At 45.3% G+C, this 23288-nt stretch overlaps 1 protein-coding gene across 7 annotated transcripts in view; it reads right to left on the bottom strand.

The window, feature by feature from the left end:
• Positions 1 to 16857, bottom strand: part of LOC103187816 (2-oxoglutarate dehydrogenase, mitochondrial) — a 39760-nt gene extending 22903 nt beyond the window's left edge. For 4 of the 7 annotated variants that reach the window (XM_042344533.1, XM_042344530.1, XM_042344534.1 and 1 more), the window contains exons 1-3: positions 16703 to 16857; positions 7749 to 8000; positions 64 to 246 (exon numbers count right to left, since the gene is read on the bottom strand). In XM_042344533.1, coding sequence (XP_042200467.1) covers positions 64 to 246; positions 7749 to 7970 — 405 coding nt within the window. In that variant the 5' untranslated portion in view covers positions 7971 to 8000; positions 16703 to 16857. Of the gene's footprint in view, positions 1 to 63; positions 247 to 7748; positions 8001 to 14686; positions 14816 to 16022; positions 16052 to 16702 lie in introns of those variants that run through there. The other 3 variants (XM_042344531.1, XM_007907476.2, XM_007907477.2) reach the window with 3 other exon arrangements.
• Positions 16858 to 23288: the final 6431 nt, after the last annotated feature.

Here is a 23288-nt window from a genome sequence, read left to right on the forward strand (position 1 = left end):
AAGCAATCTGTTTACAATGGAGGCTCCCCACCCAACCCCCAGACCGGGGGTACACATGGTTACCTGATAAGCTCTGATCAGCGACTGCACTGCCAGATGATCCTCCACCAACTTCTCCACATTTGGTTGTGCTTTTACTCCAGCATGGGTCAGGGTGGCCAGGCTGGTGCCCAGGGGAGGGGGGCTTTGGTACGCTGTACCCGGTAACGCTCCTGCATTGGCATTCCGGAAAAATATATCCCAAGACTGAAACCAAAGAAAAAGCATATACTGCCGTAGATTCAATACAATACAGTGAACTCCTGATAACCCCACCCTGGCTTAACTAGTCACTACCACATAAGTCATTGTGCTGTCCATATCCCGGATGCAGTTAATTATATATGCATACATATGTTTAATTCGCCTCTCCTGATAACTGAGCTCTTGTCCTTGGAGATGAGATATCAGAAGTTTATTGTGCTTATTGGTGTCCCGGTGCTCTCTGCAATGTCATTAAATGGCGCCACAGCCTCCAGATAGACATTTATGTCAGCAAGTGATTTCCTTAACGCCTTTGACACTCACTCAAGCTAGCTGCTTACTTAATTCCGAAGAGTATTAGGCGTAGGTTGGCAAGACGCAAAGCTTGGGGATCCCGGAGTGTATATGGGGGAGAATTGCTGGAGTCTAACCAGCTAAAACCGCATAGCTTGCCATTGAGAGCACTGTACATATCAGATCAACCAGGGCATTGGGCCAAGTCAACATCTCGGTAAACACAAACAGAACAATGAGGAATTACATTTATATAGCAACGTGATTTGTAGTTGTTCTCTTCCGTGTTTACCGAGATGCTGACAGCTACACTGGTTAAGTAAATGAAAGCTGCATTCAATTTAGATTAGTCCATAAATAAGAGCAATCCATCTTGCAAAAGCCTTCCCTCCTTTTAAAAAAAGATTAGCTATTATCAAAATAAAACCTCGGGGGGTGGAGGGAAAAACCACCGCAAGTGAGACCCAAACAATGGAGAAAGACCACAGAACAAGCAGGAAAAAAAAGCAATTTTCCATTTTGTCCAGTAAAGAAAAGGCAGCCTGTCTAATAGATTGTGCAACTTCTAACACAGCACTACAGCAGTACTGATTAAATAAATGAAAGCTGCATTTAATTCAGATTAGTCCATAAATAAGAATTATCCATCTTGCAAAAGCCTTTTAAAACTCTCTTAAAAGGCCGCTCAGTCTCGCACACCGTGAACAAACAGGAGCCATATGGTAAACGCATTCCCTGCAGTGTCACTGCATCTGCGCCCAGTCACAGGATCTCAGAGCTATTTTCAGCTGCTCCGCTTGATGCAGCTGGGATTGAATCTTTGTGTGTGTATGTGTGCGTGTAGGACGGAGGGGGCGGAGGAGAGAGAGAGAGAGTAAAGACAATGCAGCAGAAACTGTGCCAATCATTAGAACATGAAGAAACGCTACATCATAATAATCGTCCATGCATTTGATATCGAACTTTATAACATCGTTGAGACATCTCAAAGCACTTCACTGGATTTTACTGTGAAGTGTAGTGTGTATTTTGTAGACGAACGCAGCAGCCAATTTTACACACAGCAACGTCCCACAAACAGCCATGGAATATATGATCAATTTTATCCAGGGGATTATTGGCCAGGACACCAGGAAGAACTCGCTTCTCTTTTCCAATAGTGTCTTGGAATCTTTAATACCACCTAAGCAGGCAGACAGGAGCTCGCTTTAATGGCTCATCCAAATGAGGCATTGCCTGACTCTTATCTCATTATGTGAGAATCTGGGTCTCACAAGTGAAAGATCAATGTTCAAAAAAAACTGTAATTAATAATAATAATAATTCTTGCATTGAATACAGCGCCTTTCACAGCAGGGGGGGGACTTCTCAAAGCGCTTCATGAGATTTTACTGTAAAGTGTAGTGACTGTGCATTTTTGTAGACATACACAAGTGTGCTATACATACAGTGTTTATACAACAACAAGAAATTACATTTGTATAGTGCCTGTCACGTCGGGAGGAATATATGTACGGAACATAAGTGCAAACATCCTGAACAATACGACATGCACACTCTCCACACAAGAATGCTCGTAAATAGAAGGGGAACATTTCCTTCCTCGAGGCACATGTTTCTGTGAATACTTTCACCTTGAACTCACCCCAACAGGGACAGTAGGGAACATCAAGGACCTGGGTGGAGTGCGCGAGGGCCTCGTGTTTGTTGTGTTTTGTGTGTTACCATTTAACATAGGAGATCCTAGCAATTTAGCAATCCACAAGGACAAACATCCTAAGTAAATCAAGCTGTAAACAGAGGTCAGTTGCCCCCGTGCCAAATTACAACCATCAGAACATCCAGTGCAGCTTAAGATGCCAAGTTTGCAACTGGTTTGAATTATGCCTCCACATTTGTATAGATCAGCAAGTTTGATGCTCATGCAATTTAGTATGTGCTGATTTTCAGAAAGATTTAAACAAAGAATCATTTCCATTGCTCATGAGGCAGGTTCCTGAACCGAACAAAGTAAGTTTCCACAGCAGGTCTCAGCCGCCTTAGCTGACCAGCCAAACAGCGTCCATGTATTGAAGAGAAAACTTGATGCGTACGTGAAGGAGAAGGGAATAGAGGGAAGGGGAATAGAAGATGTGCAACTTGTATGGAGTTTAAGCATCTTCATGGATTAGTTGGGCCAAATGATACATCACTCCCTGTGGCAGGATTAGCCTAAGCACTGCGGACCCGCCTGGCTTAGGAACTGACAATTTGTTGAAGGGTGACTGCATTGAAGTTTCAGCCTGGACTATATGGTACAGGTGAAGAAAGCCTTTTTGGCCATTTGATCTCATCCTTCCAGAAGAACCATCCTACATTCTTCACATCACACCATCAAGCTGCTTTTTGTAAATGAGTCCCAGTGGCCTGACCTCAACCGACTTCTGGTTGCTTGTGTGCATTTTATTCGATTGAAGCGCAGCAGTGCTGCATTAGCTTAGCGTTCACCGAAAATAGAGACTCTACACCTGTGTATGTTTCCTTACTTCACACACCCCTGTTTACCTAACCACGTGTGACATTGGTACTTATTTGCCTGGACTCACTTGGGTGCACAATGTGCTGTTTTTATATCTGTGAAGGAACACTGGAATGCGTGATCTTGACTAGAGGTCATTGAAATCAATGCCCAGCTCGAGCTCAATTATGTGCCGTGCAGCACTAGTGGGGTGTGGCAAAGAGGGGCTGTTTGACATTAGATTTCCTCTTCAGCAAAGGTCATGGTTACAGGATTGTCACACAATACAATAATAAGGGATTGGCTGATGTGAGGCCTTATCTCGGGGGTGGGGGGGACGGCGTTGGGTGCTGACTGGGGGGAGATAAGAGAATCAAGGAGAGAGTTTAAAAACAAGTTTCATTATATAAAATTCAGCTAAAATAGTTAGTGATCTATGTGACCTGAGCATTTTCTGGGTTAGGCAGCATTTAGAAAAATGGTGATAAAATAAAATTACATCTGATTCAGGGTCTTTCAACAACAACTTGCATGTATAAAGCACCCCTCACACAGAGTAGTGTCCCAGAGCATCGTTCAAGTCGGGAGCGTGCCGAAAAGCTCTTCACAGGATTTACTGTAAAGTAGGGACGCAGCAGCCATGTGATAAACAACGTGGGAAGGTAGCATCTCGGAGCACTTAATGACCTAGTTTTGACAGCAAGCCTCAGAGAGAGGGGAGTTGTGGGAGAGATTGAGGTAAGAAGTTGCAGAAGGTCAGAGTTGGAGCAGAGGGATGTGCAGAAGGCCGAGGATGGCTGAGTGAAGGTGGGGGGTACAATATAATAATAATCCTTGCATCTGATATAGTGCCTTATTACGTCGTTGAGATGTCTCAAAGTGCTTCACAGAATATACTGTAGATTGACTGTGTATTTTGTGGGCAAAACGTGGCAGCCAATTGCGCACAGCAGAGTCCCACAAACTATCCTGGATTGAGTGAACGTTTTTTTTCCCAGAGATTATTACCCCCCCAGAAAGTGATCCGCTAATCAACTAACAACCAGGTTCCAACTTACTGTTAGGTAATAAGAGGCACGTGGAGTAAGGAAATTTGCCTAAGGTTTCGCCCTGCCCGGGAACTCTCACTCGCTAGGCAATATGCTACAGGACTCATAAGTTGGAGATTTAGCGGATCAGTCACAAGGCGTTTTTTTGGTTTTCATTAAGAAAATTATGCAATTGTTAGAATTATGTATCAGATGGCCACAAATCCACAAGTCTATCAGTATTGTCGCAATCTTTCCCCCTGGCCTTGTTTCATTCTGAATACTTTTGTCGTTTAAAAAAAAGCAGATAAATTATACTTTTAGGAGGTAAAATTGGAAAGATTTCCCCTTTAAATAAACTTGTTTCTTATTTTAAGAAACTGCCTTGAGTGAGACGTGAGCAAGTTGGAGAATAGGGAGGTGCCAGGGCATGATGTGATTTTGTGAGTGAAACAGAACAGCCGTAACATTCCATCCTTTCAATTGCACCATAAAAGGAAGCTCTGGGAGTTTGCAGATTGTTTGTTGTACGAACTTCTCTTCCTTATTAATAGAGATAATGCCACTCAATGAGAATCCCTGAACTCATTCTACTTTACTCATCACAGAAATTGTCACCCCTACCTTTGCTCCCTTCCCCAACCCCACGAGATATTAAACAGAGATTAAGCAGTTCAGTTAGGCTTTAAATTTTCGTGGGAGGACTAGGAAAAAGATAGCTTCTCCCAGTGTCCTGGCCAACATGCCCAAAATAAGTCAATCGCAGGGTTATAATGGGGCTTCACTGTATGGATTTTTTAATGACAGGCCAATGTTATAGTGCACTTTACAGCACTGGTGTACATTACATATATCACTATGTATGTAATATATATGATCAATAGATATACTGGGACATTCTTGAGGTGAAAGGTGCTTTTCAAATGTAATTCGTTGTTATATTGTGTAGACTCCATACTTACACCACACACACTCCACTTTTTAACCCAGCAGTAAATAAGAACCCGCTTGTTAGTCGATTGGCAGATCTTTTTCTCACGGCTAGAAGTCTCAAAGCGCTTTACAGAATATACTGTAAAGTGAATTGATTATATATTTGTGGGAAATTGCAGCAGCCAATTGCGCACAGCAGTCTCCCACAGTCCCACAATTGTTACAACAGTCATGACCAAATTGAGTGACCAAATTATTTTTTTTGAGGATTATCCCCAGAAAAGCGATCCATCAATCGACTAACAACCGGGTTTCTACTTACTGCTAGGTAAACAGAGGCGTGTGGAGTAAGGAAACTTGGCCAACATTTCACCCTGCCAGGAATAGAATCCAGGTCTCTCACTTGCGAGGTGAATGCTCTAACCACTGAGTTAATAAATAAAAAAATAACTGGGTCACTCAATCCACGATTGTTTGTGGGACATTGCTGTGTGCAAATTGGCTGCCGATGTTGCCTACAGAATACATGGCGGCAACATTTCACAGTGAAATTCTGTGAAGCATTTTGAGACATCTCTCCGACGTGATGAGGCTGTATCTAAATCTAATGCCAGGATTATTTTTACACAGAAAAACTCCAAACGGGAATGGCTGGATAGAGAGTGTTGTGGTCCCTCCATTTCCCCAACGGAAGACTTTCACATCATCATCTTGTGACATCAAAGAAACTGAACACACATTCTGATTGTTACCATTAACAACATCAACAGCTGCCAGGGCAATGGGAGTAAATAAGCTGCTGAAGGATCAAAGCCTCCGGTGCCTTATGTGAAATCAAGCTCTGCTGACCCAAAACATCCCATTTGCAATTCCTGCTCGGTGCTGAGTCAAGTGATATCAGCCAAGAAAGCTGCCTATGTTTATAATCAGTGGTGCTAGGGTAACAGAAAAACAGTCCCCTCAGTATGCGTGCACAATAGGAGAGGAACACATCTCTCTCCTTCTTCCTTCCTCCCTCCCTCCTCAGGCAATTGAATATTCAGCATACACTGGTAGTCTAGCCTCCCACATGAACCAATGCTAAATTAGGCAAGGAAACAGAGAAAACCATTGTCTTTCAAACCCAGAAGATCAAGTCGAACAATCCATCTTAAAGATGAACAGGCACACGGGACCTCTGTTTACCATCTCATCTGACAATGTAGTGTTCCCCTAACACTGCACTGCAGTGTCAGCTTAGACAGAGCTCAAGGCTTGAACCTTCTGACTTAGAGGTAAGACTGCTAGTCACTGAATACTATTGGAAAAGAGAAGGAAGTTTCTTCGAGTTTAGTAAACACGTGAAACAGGCTCCCTAGGGAGACGGTGTAAGCAGAAAGTGTTGTTTGTTTCAAGAACAAATGAGATAGATTTCTGTTAGGAAATACTATCTGGGGATACAGTATATAGTTTGGGCCACAACACGTCATACAACTGCCAGGATGGTGGAAGGTGAACTGGATGAACCTTGGTCTCCTTTCACCCAGCAATTCTTATGTTATGTCTTGGCCAACAAATAAATTAGCTTATTGGCTGTTTGCAAGATGTTCCTGGGCCAAACTGGCAACTGTGTTCACCTACACAATATAGTTACTACACTTTACAGTAAATGCTATGAAGTGCTTTGAGACGTCCTTCTGACGTGAAAGGCGCTGTATAAAATGCAAGGATTATTATCAAGTTACAAGGCCACTAGTCACAGCTACTCCATACCACACAATAACTTCTCTCTGGACCTTTGTGGGCTTTTTATCAGAATACAGCTCAGTCGAGGCAAACTGCTCTTGTGATGGCAAAGTACTGATAGGAAATGCTGATATCCATACCAGAAACAATAACTCATTCCAGTTTGACAAGAGCACAATTGGCAGCAACGCTGAAGAAAGCGACACACTGATCCCTTATAAGTTAGGCTTTACAATACTGAACTTAACCAGAGTGGTTTTGGCATAAAACTGAAATCTACAAATCCGAGATTAAAATAAAGTTTAAATCCCAAATCCCGCTGATTGGTACATAATGATGATAATGCTTATAGTGTCTTTCACCTTGGGAGAATGCCTCAAAGTGCTTGACAGGATTTGCGGTGAAGTGTAGTGACTGTAGTTTGTATCAACAATTACCTCTTTAGTCTTGCTTTCAGTTATAATTTGTCCCACACCACCACATCCTTGGCTTGGGTACCCAGCCACCTGTGTAAAGTGCTTTGAGATATCCCCAGACGTGAAAAGCGATGTATAAATGTAAAATTTGCAGATGATTCAGATCTATTAGTATGGTCCTGAGAAATGTTTCAAATATAAAAATAGGCAATCTAAAAAGTAAATCTGCATTTGTCACAAACCCCTTCCTCTCTCCATCTATTTTAGTACACAGAGAGGGTATGGTTATACTCAGCACAGGAACCAGTTATCCTGACCCCATCCACACAGAAAGGTAGAAGCAATCTCGTGCAGCACAATCCTCTGTCAGACATGGTCAGCCAACGTCGAGCAGTGTAGAGCACTTGTTCACTTAGTGCATCAAAAAGGCTTCTTCCTTCTTCTCCAACGATGGTACACTCAAAATTGAGATCTTGTAAATACGAAGAAGGGGCAGCATAGTTCAAGCTTCCATTGCCTTTGCTGGCAGACACTTACCTGGTTCCCGAAAAAGGTCAGTGAGTGAGGTATCAATACCAATAAAGAGCCTTTCTTTCTTCCACTCATGCTTACCTTGTGGACACTTTGGGGATTTTCAAGCCAGGCAAAGTACATTTCCTCAACATAGTTCGAACTAGTCCCACTCAGGAAAGGCTCAGCAGCTACAGGCAAAGTGTAGAAACGGCCTTGCTGAAACGTCCTAGACACTGCTGGCCCATTGTGTGACAATGTTTTTATAGTCTGCGAGGCAGTCAATGGCCTCAGTTTAGCAGCACAAGTCCTTAATCGATGCATCTTTCAGCTTCTGAATTCACCACAGCCCTGCTGGAAATGGAGAGAAATGAAGAAAATTAATGAACAGATCAAACTGGTTGCAGATTCCCCACTAGATAGGCTGTGCATTCATCCCCCAATTTCAAATTAACAGGCTACTAATCTCATCGCTGTTTTTGCAAGGTAACTTGTCCAAAAAGGCAGCTACGTTTACCTATATGAGACTTCTAATTTAAAAATCAGTCATTCATTTCATGGGATATTGATGTGTACACATCAATGCTGTGTTTGCCTATAAGTCACTGCACCTCATAGTAAAATCCACAGTAAAATTATGAAGCATCTTGAGACACCTCCACGATGTGATAAGGCCCTTCATCAAACATGAAGGATTATTATTAGCTCATTCTGTAAAAGTGTTAAAACGCTTCTTTAAGTGAGAGGAACCGTATAAATGTTTAATGTTAAACAGACATTAACCCGCAATCCTGTTCAGGTGTACATTAAAGATTCTGTGGTGCTATTTGAAATGAGAAGGGAGTTTCTCTCTCCTGGTGATTTGGCTAACAATCGCCCAATCACTTCATGGTTGTTTGTGGGACATTGCTATGCGCAAACTGGCTGTTACGTTAGCCTACAAAATGTACAGTCCCAGTAAAATCCTGTGAAGCGTTGTAGATGTCTCCCACGATGAGATTAGGCACTATATTAAATACAAGGATAATTATGATTACAATATATAGAAGATGTTGCATTAACTCCTCGTGCTACAAAATGGACTACTGTACAAGATTTAGATCACACCTGCGGAGATTCAAAAGATGAGTAGAGAGGCGGAGAAACTGGAAAACGTGAAAAAACAAATCCAAAGCTACATTTAAAATAGTGCAATGAAAATGCACAAAACGCTACATTTACATAAAATTACAGAACAGACAGTTCCAAAAATTGCTTATGTACTTTTTTGCTTACAATACAAAGAGGTTTGTGCAAAAAAAGTTTGACAGCTGACAGTTCCATTTTCAGGACAATTGTGGCGGGGTTGGAACTGACACAATGTTAACCCTCAATGATGCTGTGTGAAAGAGGCCGTTTAACAGTACACTGAGACCAACATTTCGTAGCAAGCTGAAATATTCCAAAGCCTCCTCCCCACCGGGCTCAGTCAGTAAATTCACTGCTGTTTCCACCGGTTGTGGAAACCATAAGTAGGAGAGACAAATATAACACAACGACTAGGGGATCTCAAAGAGAACTTAGAAGGAACTACTTCACGCAGAGTATTGTGCTTTTAATAGCAAGCAAGGCAGTGTTAGCTGGCTAAACTTCAGCAGTACCCTAACGCACAGTTTGGTGTTCCCCAAGCCTCGACTGTTGCCCAACGCTCCGGAATTAGGAAGGCAGGATGTGTTCCTCCAGGAAGAGAGTGGACACAGGATTTTACATGTGTAAGTAGCTTATACACAGAACTCTCCATTTAGTTCCTCAAGCACAGCGTTGGTTTCTGCATGCATTAGTCACCCGGCTGAGACAGCCAAATAGATAACTTGCCAATTGCTAAATCAGTAACTAAACGCAGAAGACCATATTCAGAGTGTTTACAATACCACTGAACCTCTGCCCCTGCTGAGATCAGCCATCTCAAAGCTACACTTCACTCAAGTTAATGTCCAGCGAATACAAAACCTCGCTGCCCATGTTCTCACCCACACCAAAATCCATACACTCATCACCCCATCCCTTCACAGGCTCCCCTGGCTCTGTCTCCAATACTCATCCCTCCCCCTCTTTATCTTTAAATCCCACCTGAAATCCTTCCCTTCTCCCTTGCTCAGTGCCCAACCCCACCACTGTACAGCAGTGAGAAGTTAAGCTACAGAAATGCAGGTTGTTGTTCTGTAACCCTTAGGCCTAGCCAAACACAAAATCCTCCACTAAAATCAGGAACTGCTCAATGATCCCTAAAGCAGGCTGTGGTGAATGGGATATTTGCCAAGTCAGACAGGAAGTCTGAATTTAAGAGGATAATTTGGCTGGAAAACATTACTTATCTCAATTCCTGAACTTGCTCCACCCGAAACCATTCTGTGTAAACGGCAAGCCCAGGCCCGAAGGAAATGAGCACAGCTCTGTTTTCAAAGGGAGAAGCAAGTGCTTAAAATGTTGTAATTGTCTCCGTCATTCAGGCCCTTTGTCCCACTCTCAGCATTAAAGTAACAGGAGAATAACCTACTCTCTGCCCGCTGCTTGTCCAGCTAGTATACCTTACCAGTTAGGGCTTTGGCTTGCAGACCTAACAGGAGCCAAGTGGAAGAATCCCTGCTCCCAGTGTAAAGGAAATGTAAAGGACCCTCCAGAGAGCGATAACAGCACAATGCTGCAAGTGCTAAATATTACATACCTTTACACACACTTGGATCAAAACACACTTAGTCAAGTGTAATTTAATCTTAATCAACAGTACATCAGAATCAATAAAAGTCAGTGACCTTTAGATATACAAGCAGTACTTTCACTATAAGACGTAGCCTCCCTCCAGAAAATTGTTTTTAAATCCCTCTGTTAAAAATTAATTCCATTCCACCACTACATAGAAAGATTATCTGGGGCTTTTTTTTCTTTGATCAATTCATATTGAGGTTCAATAAGTCTTTACAACCCTTTCATTCCAGAATCACGTCCAGGCCACACCTGGTCACTGCATACAGTTCTAATCATTATGACATAAGCGGATCCCACGCCCCAGAGTCAGAGCAAATAAGAGCAATGAGGATGATCTTCCAGTGTTAGAGGAATAAACAAGCTAGGGCTCTTCAGCCAGAAGAGAAGAAGGCCCCTTAAAAGGTGCATAAAATTTAAAAGGGTGTTCTGGAGGGATGAGATTGCAAGGGCCGAAGGGTCTTCTTCATCTGAAACAATCTTGTGAGAGGTTCGAGAGAAGGTGTACTTTCATCCTACTTAATTCCAACTTCTGGAACACCCAGATTACTGAAATCCCAGTACAACAATCAAGCAGTTTCTTAAATGAGCCAAGGCCTCACCCGAAAATATACTCTGTAATGAACTTCCTGGAATCTGTCCTAAACACTGCTCAATACTATGCCCTCAGCACATGTTAAAGCATTGTTCCTGGTTAACGTTTTCTATCCCATTAAGCATCTTATGTACCTCTGTATAACAAGCCTGAAGCCCCAGTTATCTACTTTTTAATCTCCCGTTCCGAATCAGTCTCTCTCCCGTTACCAACAAACAAGAGATAGATTGAAACTCTTCCTATTGCTGCAGGTGGATTCCACCCTTCACCGGGTTGCTGACAGTCCCCTCACAAAGCTCTATATCCAGTTCTTCTCCACGCAATGATTTACATTTCGTGTTTCACTCAGATGAACAAGATCTACCCTACTTTTCTTTCAATGGATTCCTTCCCCACCCCAAGTGCCCCAAGCAGATACCTATTTATTGAGGGAACAGGAAAGAAATATCTGCCAAATATCACAGCTATACAACTACTGTATAAATTGATATTTCTAGATAGTATGACCCAGTAGTAGGGCCAAAAATAGCAACAATTTATTGTGAGTGTTTAGTGACAGATCTTTGCTGATGCCGGGAAAGCTCCCATTACGTCCACGCACATACTATATAACGCCTTTCACGTCAGGAGTATGTACCAGAGGACTTAACATTACTGGCCACGCACCAGAGCTGGGAGTGTGAGCTGGGGGCGCGGGGGAAGCAAATATGACCCCAAAAAAGTCAAAGAAGCAGTTTTCGAGACACACCCTGAATGAGGGGAGGGAGGGAGTCAAAGGGACTCTGTTACAAAATACACAGCCACTCCACTTTACGGTAAATCCTGTGTATCACTTTGAGATGTCCTCTTGACAGGAAAGGAGCTGTATCAAATGTAAGGATTATTATTATTATCATCATCACTGGTTCAAAAGTGGAAGTAATGAGTGGCAAGCAGGCTTCTCCTCATGGATCAGCACTAACAGGGCTCAGCAGAAATGAGTCTCATCCAATTCAAAAAGCCGCACATTTCATTCAATGGCTGTGAAACCTTCAGTTGTTCTTCTCCTGTAGCCTTCACTCTTTACAGTATGGCTTGCCTACTGCTCTTTCCTCACTCTTTCCATCTCACAAACCATCAGTGGCTGCCCTTTCAACTACACTGTTCCCAAATCCCTAGGACTCTCGATCTCTCAAAATTTCAGTGCGACAATCAAGTTCATTTTTTTGTGTAGCACCGAAGGGTAATAATAAGGTATTAGATAGCTGGCTTATTGTATTAATACAATTAAATAAAAGTGAATTGATCTGATGGACATTTGAATGCATTTCACTGCATTCCCTTAAGGATTGCTTACCCATGTACATGTTTACGTTTCCTTTATATAGCTCCTCACTGCTTTCTGAACCCAACCCCATAAAGTTACGAAATACACTGCACAGCCTGTCACTTCTACATACCAAATACGGTGAAACCGTACAAATTACAGCAGATCACAATGACAAAATCCTGACTGTCAGGTTTCCCTGATGCCTCAGTTTAACAGAATAGGAATGTTTGAAGCACAATCTGTGCTTGTGTGTGTGTGTGGTGGGGGGTTGGGAGGGAGACAAGGTAGAAATACAATACAATTGGCCTCAGGAAAATAACTGGGAGTTCTCTCAGTTAACCCACATCAAGTTCTGGATGACGCTGAATAATTGCTCGGTTGACTAATACCTTCCCACTTCTGACTCAAACTATGTGAACCTTGCTGCTCATACAATCTTAGCATTAAAAATAACAATAATCCTTGCATTTGATATAGAGCCTTATCACGTCTTCAAGGCGACAAAGCATTCTGCTAGTTTCTCAACTGTGCTACAAAGCCCAATTACAATTCAACTAAGGTCACCTTCTTCCAACTCTAGCACGTTCCCCGGCTGTCCATACCTTTCCCCCTACTGCTTTTGAAACGCTCATCCATTCCTTTAGTCACTTTGAGGTTACACTGTTCCCAATACTGATAGCAACAACTGTTAAGCTCACATGAAGAATGATCCCTTAGACAAGGTACCGGAGAACAACCAGTCCTTGTAGAATAGTACCCCAGTCCAATACCTTCAGGCGATGGGGCACTATCAGAAACAAATTAAAAGGACTAAAGCCTCGCTCGTAAACTCATAGTGCAGCAATACTATACAATTTACATTTATAAGCGCCTTTCACATCTAGAAGATGCTGGCTGAGCACCAGAGCAAGGAACAGCTGAAAAGGATAGTGAGGGGAAAATGCCTTTATTAACACTTTATTGATATAGTGCCCTCTACACAGGGCAGCATTTCAGAACACTTTACAGTGGCAGAGCCTGACTCCAAGCTGGGGGGGGGAGAGAGGGGGGAGAGGTGGCCATAAGCACGGTCGAAGAGGAAGGTTGAAGTCTGCCAGACAAGCTGATAGAACATCGGCAGATCTGGAGTTGGTACTGGAGGAGGCAAAGTAGATTTGTGTGCCATCCAAAGCGAGCACATATATAAGGAAAAGAAGAGGGCCAAGGCTGGAGCCCTGGGTTACCCCAAAATGGAGGTGATTGGTCCTGTAGCTCAATGGTTAGAGCGCTCACCTCGCAAGCAAGTGACCTGGGTTCAATTCCCGGCAGGGCAAAACCTTGGACAAGTATCCTTACTCCACACGCCTGATAATAATCCCTCAAGAAAAAAAACAATAATAAATTGGTCACTTCAATCCACGACTGTTTGTGGCACACTGCTGTGCAGAATTGGCTGCCGCGTTTAACCCCACAAATATACAGTCAATTCACTTTACAGTATATTCTGTGAAGCGCTTTGAGATGTTTAGAAGACGTGAAAAGCACTATATCAAATGCAAGGATTATTATATAGGAGTCGAACCATTTGAGCGCAATCCTACTAAGGTGGATGAGGGAGGCGAGGCGGTGGAGGAGCATGGCGTGGTCGACTGACCACCTAAACACGCACTTCGCCCCATAAATCAGTCCGATCATCACGCTACCCATGATTTTAAGAACTTCTTAAAGAATAATCCGAGTCACCTCCAAGTTTCCTCCTCTGCACTCCCCTCCCAATTGCTTTCCCATACTTTGAGACATTCCTTCATACGATCCCCAATGCTTTGTGCAGCACGAGTTGAATCAATGATTAGAAAGAGGAAAACAAATCTGGAGATCAAAAAAAATCAATGCTACCTTAAGTTTCCTGAGACACTGTAAAGTAGAGGTGACCATCACCCTGCCGCCCACCCCCCCCCCACTCGGGCACCTAGTTTGGTGAGCAGGGGACGTGTGATCAAGAGGCTCAGGGTTTGGATCCTTCAGGCTTTTTTTAGAGCCAATTTTTTTTAAAAAACCCGCAGTGATCTAAGGTATGCTGACCTTGAACAGCCTATCTGATGAGCAATGAGTGTTGGAACAACAACAAAAAAAATTACATTTATAGAGTGCCTTTCACGTCGGGAGAACGTCCCAAAGCGCTGAAACGTAGACATGTCCCAGTTGGGCAGATAATGTGAAACTTAACACTACCTGCAGAATCACATTCTGCAGCTTTTGGGAGGGTGAAAACATAATCGTATTTGGAAACAATGCACCCACACAGTGAAGACATTTTCCTGGAGGAACTGGGTGAAGAACCCCTCGCAAAATCCTGGAGTCGGTGTGGATTTATTTTCGATGGTATGGCGCAGAGCTTTTAAGTTGCCTCCCTACCTTTCTGAACTGCTTACTCCCCACCACCCGCTGTCTCCAGTCAGCTGGCTCTGGCCTCTCTGCTCGTCCCTTCCGCTCTAAGATTGGAGGGTGTGCTTTCAGTCACCACGCCCCGAAGCTTTGGAACTGTTCCCTCAATCCTTCCGCCTTGCCCCCTCCTTCCCCATATTCCGGTTGCACCTGAAGACCTTCCTTTTCAACCATGCTTACAGTCACCTCCCCCTTCCTTCAGCTTCAGGCTCCGCCACTGATAAGCGCTCTGAGACGCTGCCCCGTGTGAAGGGTGCTGTGTAAACGCAAGTCGTTGTAGCAGGCTGAATTTGCGAAAGAGGGGTTGGGGGCAGAAAGATCAGCCTGGAGGGAAGCACAGCAGCAGGGTGCAGATTAGGGGCTGTGAATCCTTTTCCCAAACACGCACATACAACCCCCTCACCCAGAGGTCTGGGGGTAACCAGGGTTTACTGATTTCGCCCACAAAATACACAGTCACTACACTTTAGTGTATCCTTTGAAGCACTTTGAGATGACTCAATGTCATGATAAGGCGCCCAGGCTCCCGTCAGCACCTCCTCACCTCAGGTGCTGACAGTATCAACATCCATGGTTGCACATTCCATCTTGCTAAGTCAGGCTGGAACTTTGGAGTCTTGTTTGATCCTCAACTGTCCTTTCTACCCCAGAACTCTGCAGCCCACGTCCTTTCCCACACTGGGCTCCTCGACCCTATCATCCCCATCCTCCCCCGGCTCCGCTGGCTTCCCATCACACAGAGGATACAGTCCAAGATCCTGGTCCCACACCTTCAAAGCCCTCCACGGTCTTGCTTCCCCCTACCATCCTGTTCACTCCCTCTGCTCAGCGGGCTCCGGCCTGCTTCGCATCCCCCGCCTCGCTCACCCCACTATCGGCAGGCAGGCCTTCTGCCACTCTGCCCCCACCCTCTGGAGTTCCATCCCGCAGTCCCACTGCCTCGCCCCCTCCCTCGCCACCTTCAAGACCCATCTCAAGACCCTCCCCTTCAACCGTGCTTTCGATCTCTCTGCTTCCCGCCCTGCCCTCCACCCTCCCCGACCCCCAGCTCGGGCCCCAAACTCTGTCCAGCGCCTTGGGATGTCGTCCCGGCGTGCAAGGCACTTTACAGGTGTAATTCTGCTGTTGCTGTTGTATCAAATGCAAAGATTATTATTATCCAGAGGACACGCTCAGAGGTCACTGAGGTCATACTGAGGGTTAGGGCACTATGAGTTATGAGAATAAGAGGGCATTGCTGAGGAGGGAGGGGGGGGAACTTAAAATAGACAAAATTGGCTGCAACTCTGGATGCTCAGATGCTCACCCTCACTGATGTTCGCCCCACAAACCAGCCTGACCCTCATCACTCTAGCCATGGTCTTAGGAACACTCCGTGAAGAACAATTCTTTCAGTCTTTTTTGAGGGAAAATTTGAGAGTCATTTCTCCTGTAGTGGAGGGAGGGGGGGGGGGGGGAGAGGGCAACCAGTGACTGAGGGAGAGGAGAGGGATGGAGCTCAGTGTATGTGGTGTGTGAGGCGCGGGGGAGAGGGAACGCCGGCCGGTGTGGTAGTGACGTGAGATGACCTTCCAGCATCTTCCTCGACCGTCATCAGTCAGTCAGTCCGTGACTGAAGCCTTCCCCCCGCGCGAGCTCGCCCGCTCTCTCTCTCTCCACACCCCCTCACGCCTTCCCGCCCATTCTCACCGGAAGTCCCGCCCCGGCTGCGCGCCTGGCCACTGGCCCTAACCGCCGCCGCTCGCGCCGCCTGACAGCGCGCGCCTCCACCCGATTGGCCGGCCGGGCCCGTCAGTCAGTCCGTCAGTCAGCCGCCAGCTTCCGGTCCGCTCGAGCAGCGACTGTTGAGGCGAGAGCGAAAGGTGGCGGTGAAGGGAAAAGGGGGGGAGGGAGGGAAGGAAAGAGAGAGGAGGTCGCCGAGCGAGAGACGCCACCAACACACACACACACACACGGTAACAAGAAAAATACACCGTCCAACCGCACCTGAGCCCAGTCTCCCCGTCTCTCTCTCTCTCTGTCGCTCTCTCTCGTTCTTCGTTCGCGTCCGATTAACTGCTTTCCTGTCCTCGATTCGGTCGGTCGGGGTTTCTCTCCTCTCCTCTCTCTCTCTCTGTGTTTGTCGAGGTCTCTGACTCACTCACTCACACGCTCTCTGTGTAATAACCGCCCCCCCCTCCCTCCCTCCCCACCGGGCACCTCCTCCCCGTCAGGCGCCGCTGGCTGTTTGTTGGCAATGACAGCCCAGCGCTGGCAGCGCGCGCTCTTCTCTCTCTCTCTCTCTCTCTCGCTCGCGCTCCTTCCCTCCCTCCTGGCCACGTCGTGCGTGCTACTGTCACGTCACCGCGCCGCCGCCGCCACAGCAGACGCGGGGTCACCCCTGGGGCTGTCAGAGCAGATAACGCAGGAACAGGAGGAGGTCATTCAGCCCCTCGAGCCCGTTCCGCCATTCTGTAAGCTCATGGCTGATGTGTACCTCGAGACCTTCGCCCCCGTATCCCTGACCCCTGACGCACGTCTTTGAGACGTGATAAGGCGCCACGTCGAATGCAAGGATTATTATTATTAATATTGATCCTTCAACCCCCCCCAACTCTTTCCCCCCTCCTCGCTCCCTCCCTCCCCTCACCCTGACCATTTCCCCGCTCCTCGCTCCCTCCCTCCCCTCACCCTGACCATTTCCCCCTCCTCGCTCCCTCCCTCCCCTCACCCTGACCATTTCCCCCTCCTCGCTCCCTCCCTCCCCTCACCCTGACCATTTCCCCGCTCCTCGCTCCCTCCCTCCCCTCACCCTGACCATTTCCCCCCTCCTCGCTCCCTCCCTCCCCTCACCCTGACCATTTCCCCCCTCCTCGCTCCCTCCCTCCCCTCACCCTGACCATTCCCCCCCATCCTCGCTCCCTCCCTCCCCTCACCCTGACCATTTCCCCCCCACTGCTCGGGTCCCGACCCAACTGTCCAGCGCCTTGGGACGTTCTCCCGACGCGAAAGGCGCTCTATAAATGCAATCTTGTTGTTGTTGTCGTCGTTGTTGATCCACCGCAGTCATGAAGAAGTGAATGGATCCGGCCGTAATCCACAGCCTTTCGGGGAGGGAGAGAGTTCCAGATTCCCACTGGTCTCTGTGTGAAAAAAATTGCCCCTGATTTTACTCCTAAACGGCCTGGCTCTAATTTTAAGATGATTTCCCCACCTTGTTCTAAATTCCCCCCACCACCAGAAGAAAGAGTTTCTCTGTATCACACATGCAGCAAACAGTATGAGCACAGCTAGATGGGGATGGGACCTATAATCATTGTAATTATAATAATTATTAATGTAATAATAATTATAATAATTCTTACATTTGCTCCCGCAACTTATCACGTCTTCGAGACGTCTAAGGCGCTTCCTGGGATATACTGTAAAGTGCAGTGACTGCATTTTGTGGGTGAAACATGGCAGCCAATTGCGCACAGCAGTGTCGCACAAACAGCCATGGATTGAGTGACCGCACATTTTTTTAGTTACATGTTTTATTTTTTTTCAAGGGATTATTGCCCTCAGAAAGCGATCCGCCAATCAACTAACAACTGAGTTTCTACTTACTACAAAACAGAGGCATGTGGAGTAAGGAAATTTGCCTAATGTTTTGCCCGGGAATTTAATAATAATCCTTGCATTTGATATTATAATAATAATAATCCTTACATTTGATATTATAATAATAATAATCCTTGCATTTGATATAGCACCTTATCATGTCGGAAGGATGTCTCAAAGCGCATCACAGGCATTATTATGAAATGGAATGACTGTGTACTTGTAGTCAAACGCAGCAGCACATTTTCGTAGAGCAATGACTGACAAACAACTCTCTTTTGTGGGATGTTGCAGTATGAAAATTGGCTGTCACATCTGCCTACCATACTGCATTTTACAGTGATTCCTGTGATGCGCTTGGAGAATTTTGACGACGTGCTAAGGCGCTATATCAAATGCAAGAATTCTTATTGTTAATAGCTACGACTCTGGTTAATACCAGACAAAGTGTAATCTGTGCTCACCAGGTCCATCCACAAATAGGGCTCCTCCTCCTGTTGAACCGCTCTGGGAATTTGGGAAGATAGCCTTGCTGACCCCCGAACTTTGTTTATTAACAGCACTTAAAGGGAGTCAGAAGGTAGAGAGTTCACTTTATGGCTGCTTATGGAACACTGCTGTGTGGAAATGGTCTGCCTACAAAATACACAGTCTTGACACGAGAGACACTTGAAAAGAGGAGTTGCCTTTCCCTGTGAATATAATTGGATGGGCCACAAGGAGGATGTGCTATGTGGGCGCTGATGCTATCTTACCATCTACACTACACTACTCAAAAGTTCAATCGCCCCAGGCAGCTGTACTGACTTTTAACATTTAGGTATTTAGCCCTATTTTTAGTTTAGTTTTTCAGTCTTTTAGGAGTCTCAGTGCCAAATAGCGTTCACTGACCTGATAGCCATCGTTACTCCTAGTGTTCTGTGTAACAAGATGCCGAAGGCTGTTAGTTAGTTGGAAGCGCCCTACCCCTCACACTGTACCACCACTCAGTAATGCAAACAACTTACCTACACTTCCTTCCAATTTGAGGACCGAGCACCAGCGTAGGTTCAATGGGCCAAATGGCCTACTCTTGGGTTGTAATTTTATGATTGTATTTTCATGAGTAGAGATAACAATAATAATAATCCTTGCATTTGATATAGCGCTTTTCATGTCTTCTAGATCTTTCATAACATCAGGAGAAGTAACCTGGTAGCACTCCCGTCCTTGAGTCAGAAGGTATTGCTGTGTGGAAATGGTCTGCCTACAAAATACATAGTCCTGACATGGGAGACACTATATAATAATAATAATAATAATAATAATCCTTGCATTTGATATAGCAATTTTCACGTCTTCCAGACGTCTCAAAGTGCTTCACAGAATATGCTGTAAAGTGAATTGACCGTATATTTGTGGGCGAAACATGGCAGCCAATTGCGCACAGCTGTGTCCCACAAACAGTCATGGATTGAAAGTGACCAATTTTTATTATTATTTTGTTTTTTGGACGGATTATTATTTGATTATATTAAATGCAAGGATTATTTAGTTATCTTTCACCTAGAAAATATACAGTCACTCTGCAGTAAACCTTTGATAAAACCCTTTCAAATATAAGGATTATTATTATTTATTATTAATGTAGATCCTATATAATAGGAAATTAAGTTGTAGTGAAATGAACATTATATTCAGCAATCAGTTTACACAAACACTAGCAATGACCTGAGTTTGGACAGTCACGTTATATAAGAAATTCCAAACTACAAATTACTTCTATTTTCTTTGAAATATATGAATCCCTTTGAAACTCCATCCTTTGCAAAGTCCCTTCGCCTTGCCCCCTCCCTTGCCTAATCTTCAGGATGGCACCTCCAACAACGCCCTGTGAAGTGTCAGCCTAGACTTTGAGCTCAACATCCTTACGTGAGGTTTGAACCTAGTACCTTTGGACTCGGAGGTGAGAGTGCTACCAGCTGAGCCAGGCTGATTCCTGATATTACTCATCAATGCCCTTATCTCAACCCGACTGCTGCTGAAACCCTTATCACCAAGACTGCTTTCTGCCACCTTTGGAACATTATAATTATCCTTCTATTTGATGTCCCTTTCACATCAGGAAAAGCTCTGGTCAGATTTTCTTTAAAGATCTATTATATGTTCGATGGATCACCTTGTGAATTTTGTCACTCAGCTCCCCTTTGCCGAAGCATCAAGCAATCCAGAACTTTGCTGCCCAAGTTCTGTCCTGTGCAAAGCTCTACACACCCATTACTCTCAATTCTCACCCAGTAATATTAGCTCTCAGTGTGTCAAGTGGCTCTGGACTCAGTCAATCTCCATTGCATGCAACAGAGGAGCCTCTCCTTCAAGATGAAACGTGAACCATTTGCTGTTCCTCAGCAGTTATTGACCTTGATTGAATGTGGGGGATTATTACCAAGCCCTTATTTATTGGTTTGACCCCGTGTACAGTAACATGTCCTTGTACATGTTCATACCCAGGGAGGGTTTGTTGACGGCCATTATCAGGGAGTATTGTGACCAGTATCAGGTAATCTGCTCTGCTGAGGCTGCAGCTTTACCTCCTTTGGCAAATATACATTATTATCACTGCCTAAAGCTCAGTGAGTTCAGATTAGCTTGTCTCTGCAAAACTAACCTGAGCCTGTGTCAACCCACAGCCTTGGAGATGTGTTTGAAGGAGGCACTCAGTTCTGCAGAACAATGATGACCTTCTTTCTTGTTGGACAAGATATGTTCATTTGCTAACCCACCCCTTCCTCCATGTTTCTATCTTTCCTTCATGAGATACTTGCTCATCCCTCCCTGCTGCTCCACCACTGTTTCATATTCATTTATAAAATCCAGGCTCAACTGTGCAATCTCCCCAATTCCTCCCTCCATAAGCTGCAGATCATCAAGAGCTCTGCAGCCTGTGTCCCCTCCCTCACCAGGCTCTGCAACCCTATCACCCCCATCCTTGCCCAACTCCACTGGTTTCCCATCATACAGAGGATACAGTTCAAGATCCTGGTCCTCACTTTCAAAGCTCATCATGGCCTTTCTCCCCCTACGTCTGCGTCCTTCTGACCCCCGACCAACCTGTCTGTTCGCTCCAGTCAGCGGCCTCCAGCCTGCTTCACATCCCTCTCTCTCGTCCACCCCACCATTGCCGAACTAATTTTCTGGCACTCTGCTCCCACCCTCTTGAACTCCATCCCGCAGTCCTTCCTCGCCCTCTCCCTTGCCTCCTCCAGGACCCGTCTCAAGACCCTCCTCATCAATCGTGCCTTCAGTCACCCTCTTTCCCCCCACTGCCCTGCTCCCTCTCCAATCCCGACCCCCAGCTCAAGCCGAAACACTGATTGTCCAGTGCCTTGGGACATCCTCCCGACATGAACGGTGTTGTACAAATGTAATTTTGACGTTGTTTCTGCTATTTCCACTGAGTGTCAGTACCAGTCACCGGGGATCAGGGAATATTCCCACTCAGCTCCCATTAACCCTGCAAGCCTAAGCACTAAAGGTAGGGTGGATTTAGTTGGACAAGCAGTGGGAAAGCTTGCCAGACAGGGCTCTCAATGGCAAGCTATGTGGTTTTTGCTGGTTAGACTCTAGCAGTTACCCGAGTGCACAACTGCATCTAATACTTTAGGTCAGCAGGGTACGTCCCTCTGGGAGAGGGTACTCATTCCATTCTATGATTCCATTGGAATTTTCATGTGTAGGTGTTACGCTTAAGCACAGTGTCAGACATTCCTGTTCTTTCGGTTGACCCAAATACATTGTTGAATACGTAGTGTCATCTTGGCTCAGATGGTAGTAGTCTCACCTCTGGGTTGTATGTTTTGATGAGTCATTAAACGAAGGACCTAGCTGTCTGTTCTTGAATTCACATTAAAGATCCCATTACGTTTCTCTAAAAGAATTTATCCCAATATCCTGGCCATTCTGTGAGTGTGACAGCCTGGCTCAGTTGGTGTCACTTTAAGGCTCAAGCCCCATGTTTGGACTGAGGTCACAGTCGAGGCTGACACTCTAACGCATCGCTGGGGGTTCGTAATGGAAGCGCCTTGGGTTGTCCTCCCTCTATAAATGTACTTTTATTGTTGTAATATTGCGTAAGGACCCGTGCTTCAGATGAGGTATGAAACCAAAGTCCCGTCTGTAGCTGTTCGGGTGAATGTTAAAGATCCCCGTGGCACAATTTGATAAGAGAATTTCTCCCAGTGCCCTGCTCAACATCCCCCAAATAAAATTGGCTTCATAGCTGATTGTGGGACTTTGCTGTATGGAAATTGGCTGCTGCATTCACCCTCAAAATTGCATTTTCCAGAATTGATCACAGCTGTGGTTATAAGGAGTCTGTGATCAATCACTGCACCAGCCCCCTTTGTTGTTTGCCCAAAACTCCACGTATTGAGGTTGTATCTGCGCTAAAAGTAGAGATCAGACAAGTTATTCCTGTTCAGTGAGGTGGCTTTATTGAATAGTCTGTAACTCACCATGAGAAATCAGGAGGCAATTGTGTGTGTGGGGGGTGGGGGGAATAATTTAAAGGGGATTAAAATCCACTAACAAAGAGTTCACTACTAGTCAGTGAAAGGATATATTGCCCCCTCTCCAGTCTGACCTAAGTGTGAGATAAATCAGTTAGTTTGTTTGACCTAAATATAGCTGGCTGCTGATTGTTCTGCCGTCGCTACAGTTTGCTGTAAATTTACATTGAAACTGGGAGTGAGAACGTCAGACTGGCTCGTACTCTTACCTCAGAGTCAGTAGATTGTGGGTTCAAGCCCCACTTGGGGACTCTGAATATATATAGCTAAGCTGATACTACAATACAGTCCAGGAGGTGTGCTGCATTGCCGGAGCTGCTGTCCTTTAGTTGAGATGTGAAATCAAGATCTCTCCTGGTGTCCTGGCCAACAATCTCCCCAGATAGTAATTAGCCCAATTTCAAATTAAAGGCTGTGTATTCTAACCCTGTGGTGATCAGCCC

Source organism: Callorhinchus milii, unplaced genomic scaffold (assembly GCF_018977255.1).
Source record: "Callorhinchus milii isolate IMCB2004 unplaced genomic scaffold, IMCB_Cmil_1.0 Scaffold28, whole genome shotgun sequence".
NCBI classification, from domain to species: domain Eukaryota; kingdom Metazoa; phylum Chordata; class Chondrichthyes; order Chimaeriformes; family Callorhinchidae; genus Callorhinchus; species Callorhinchus milii.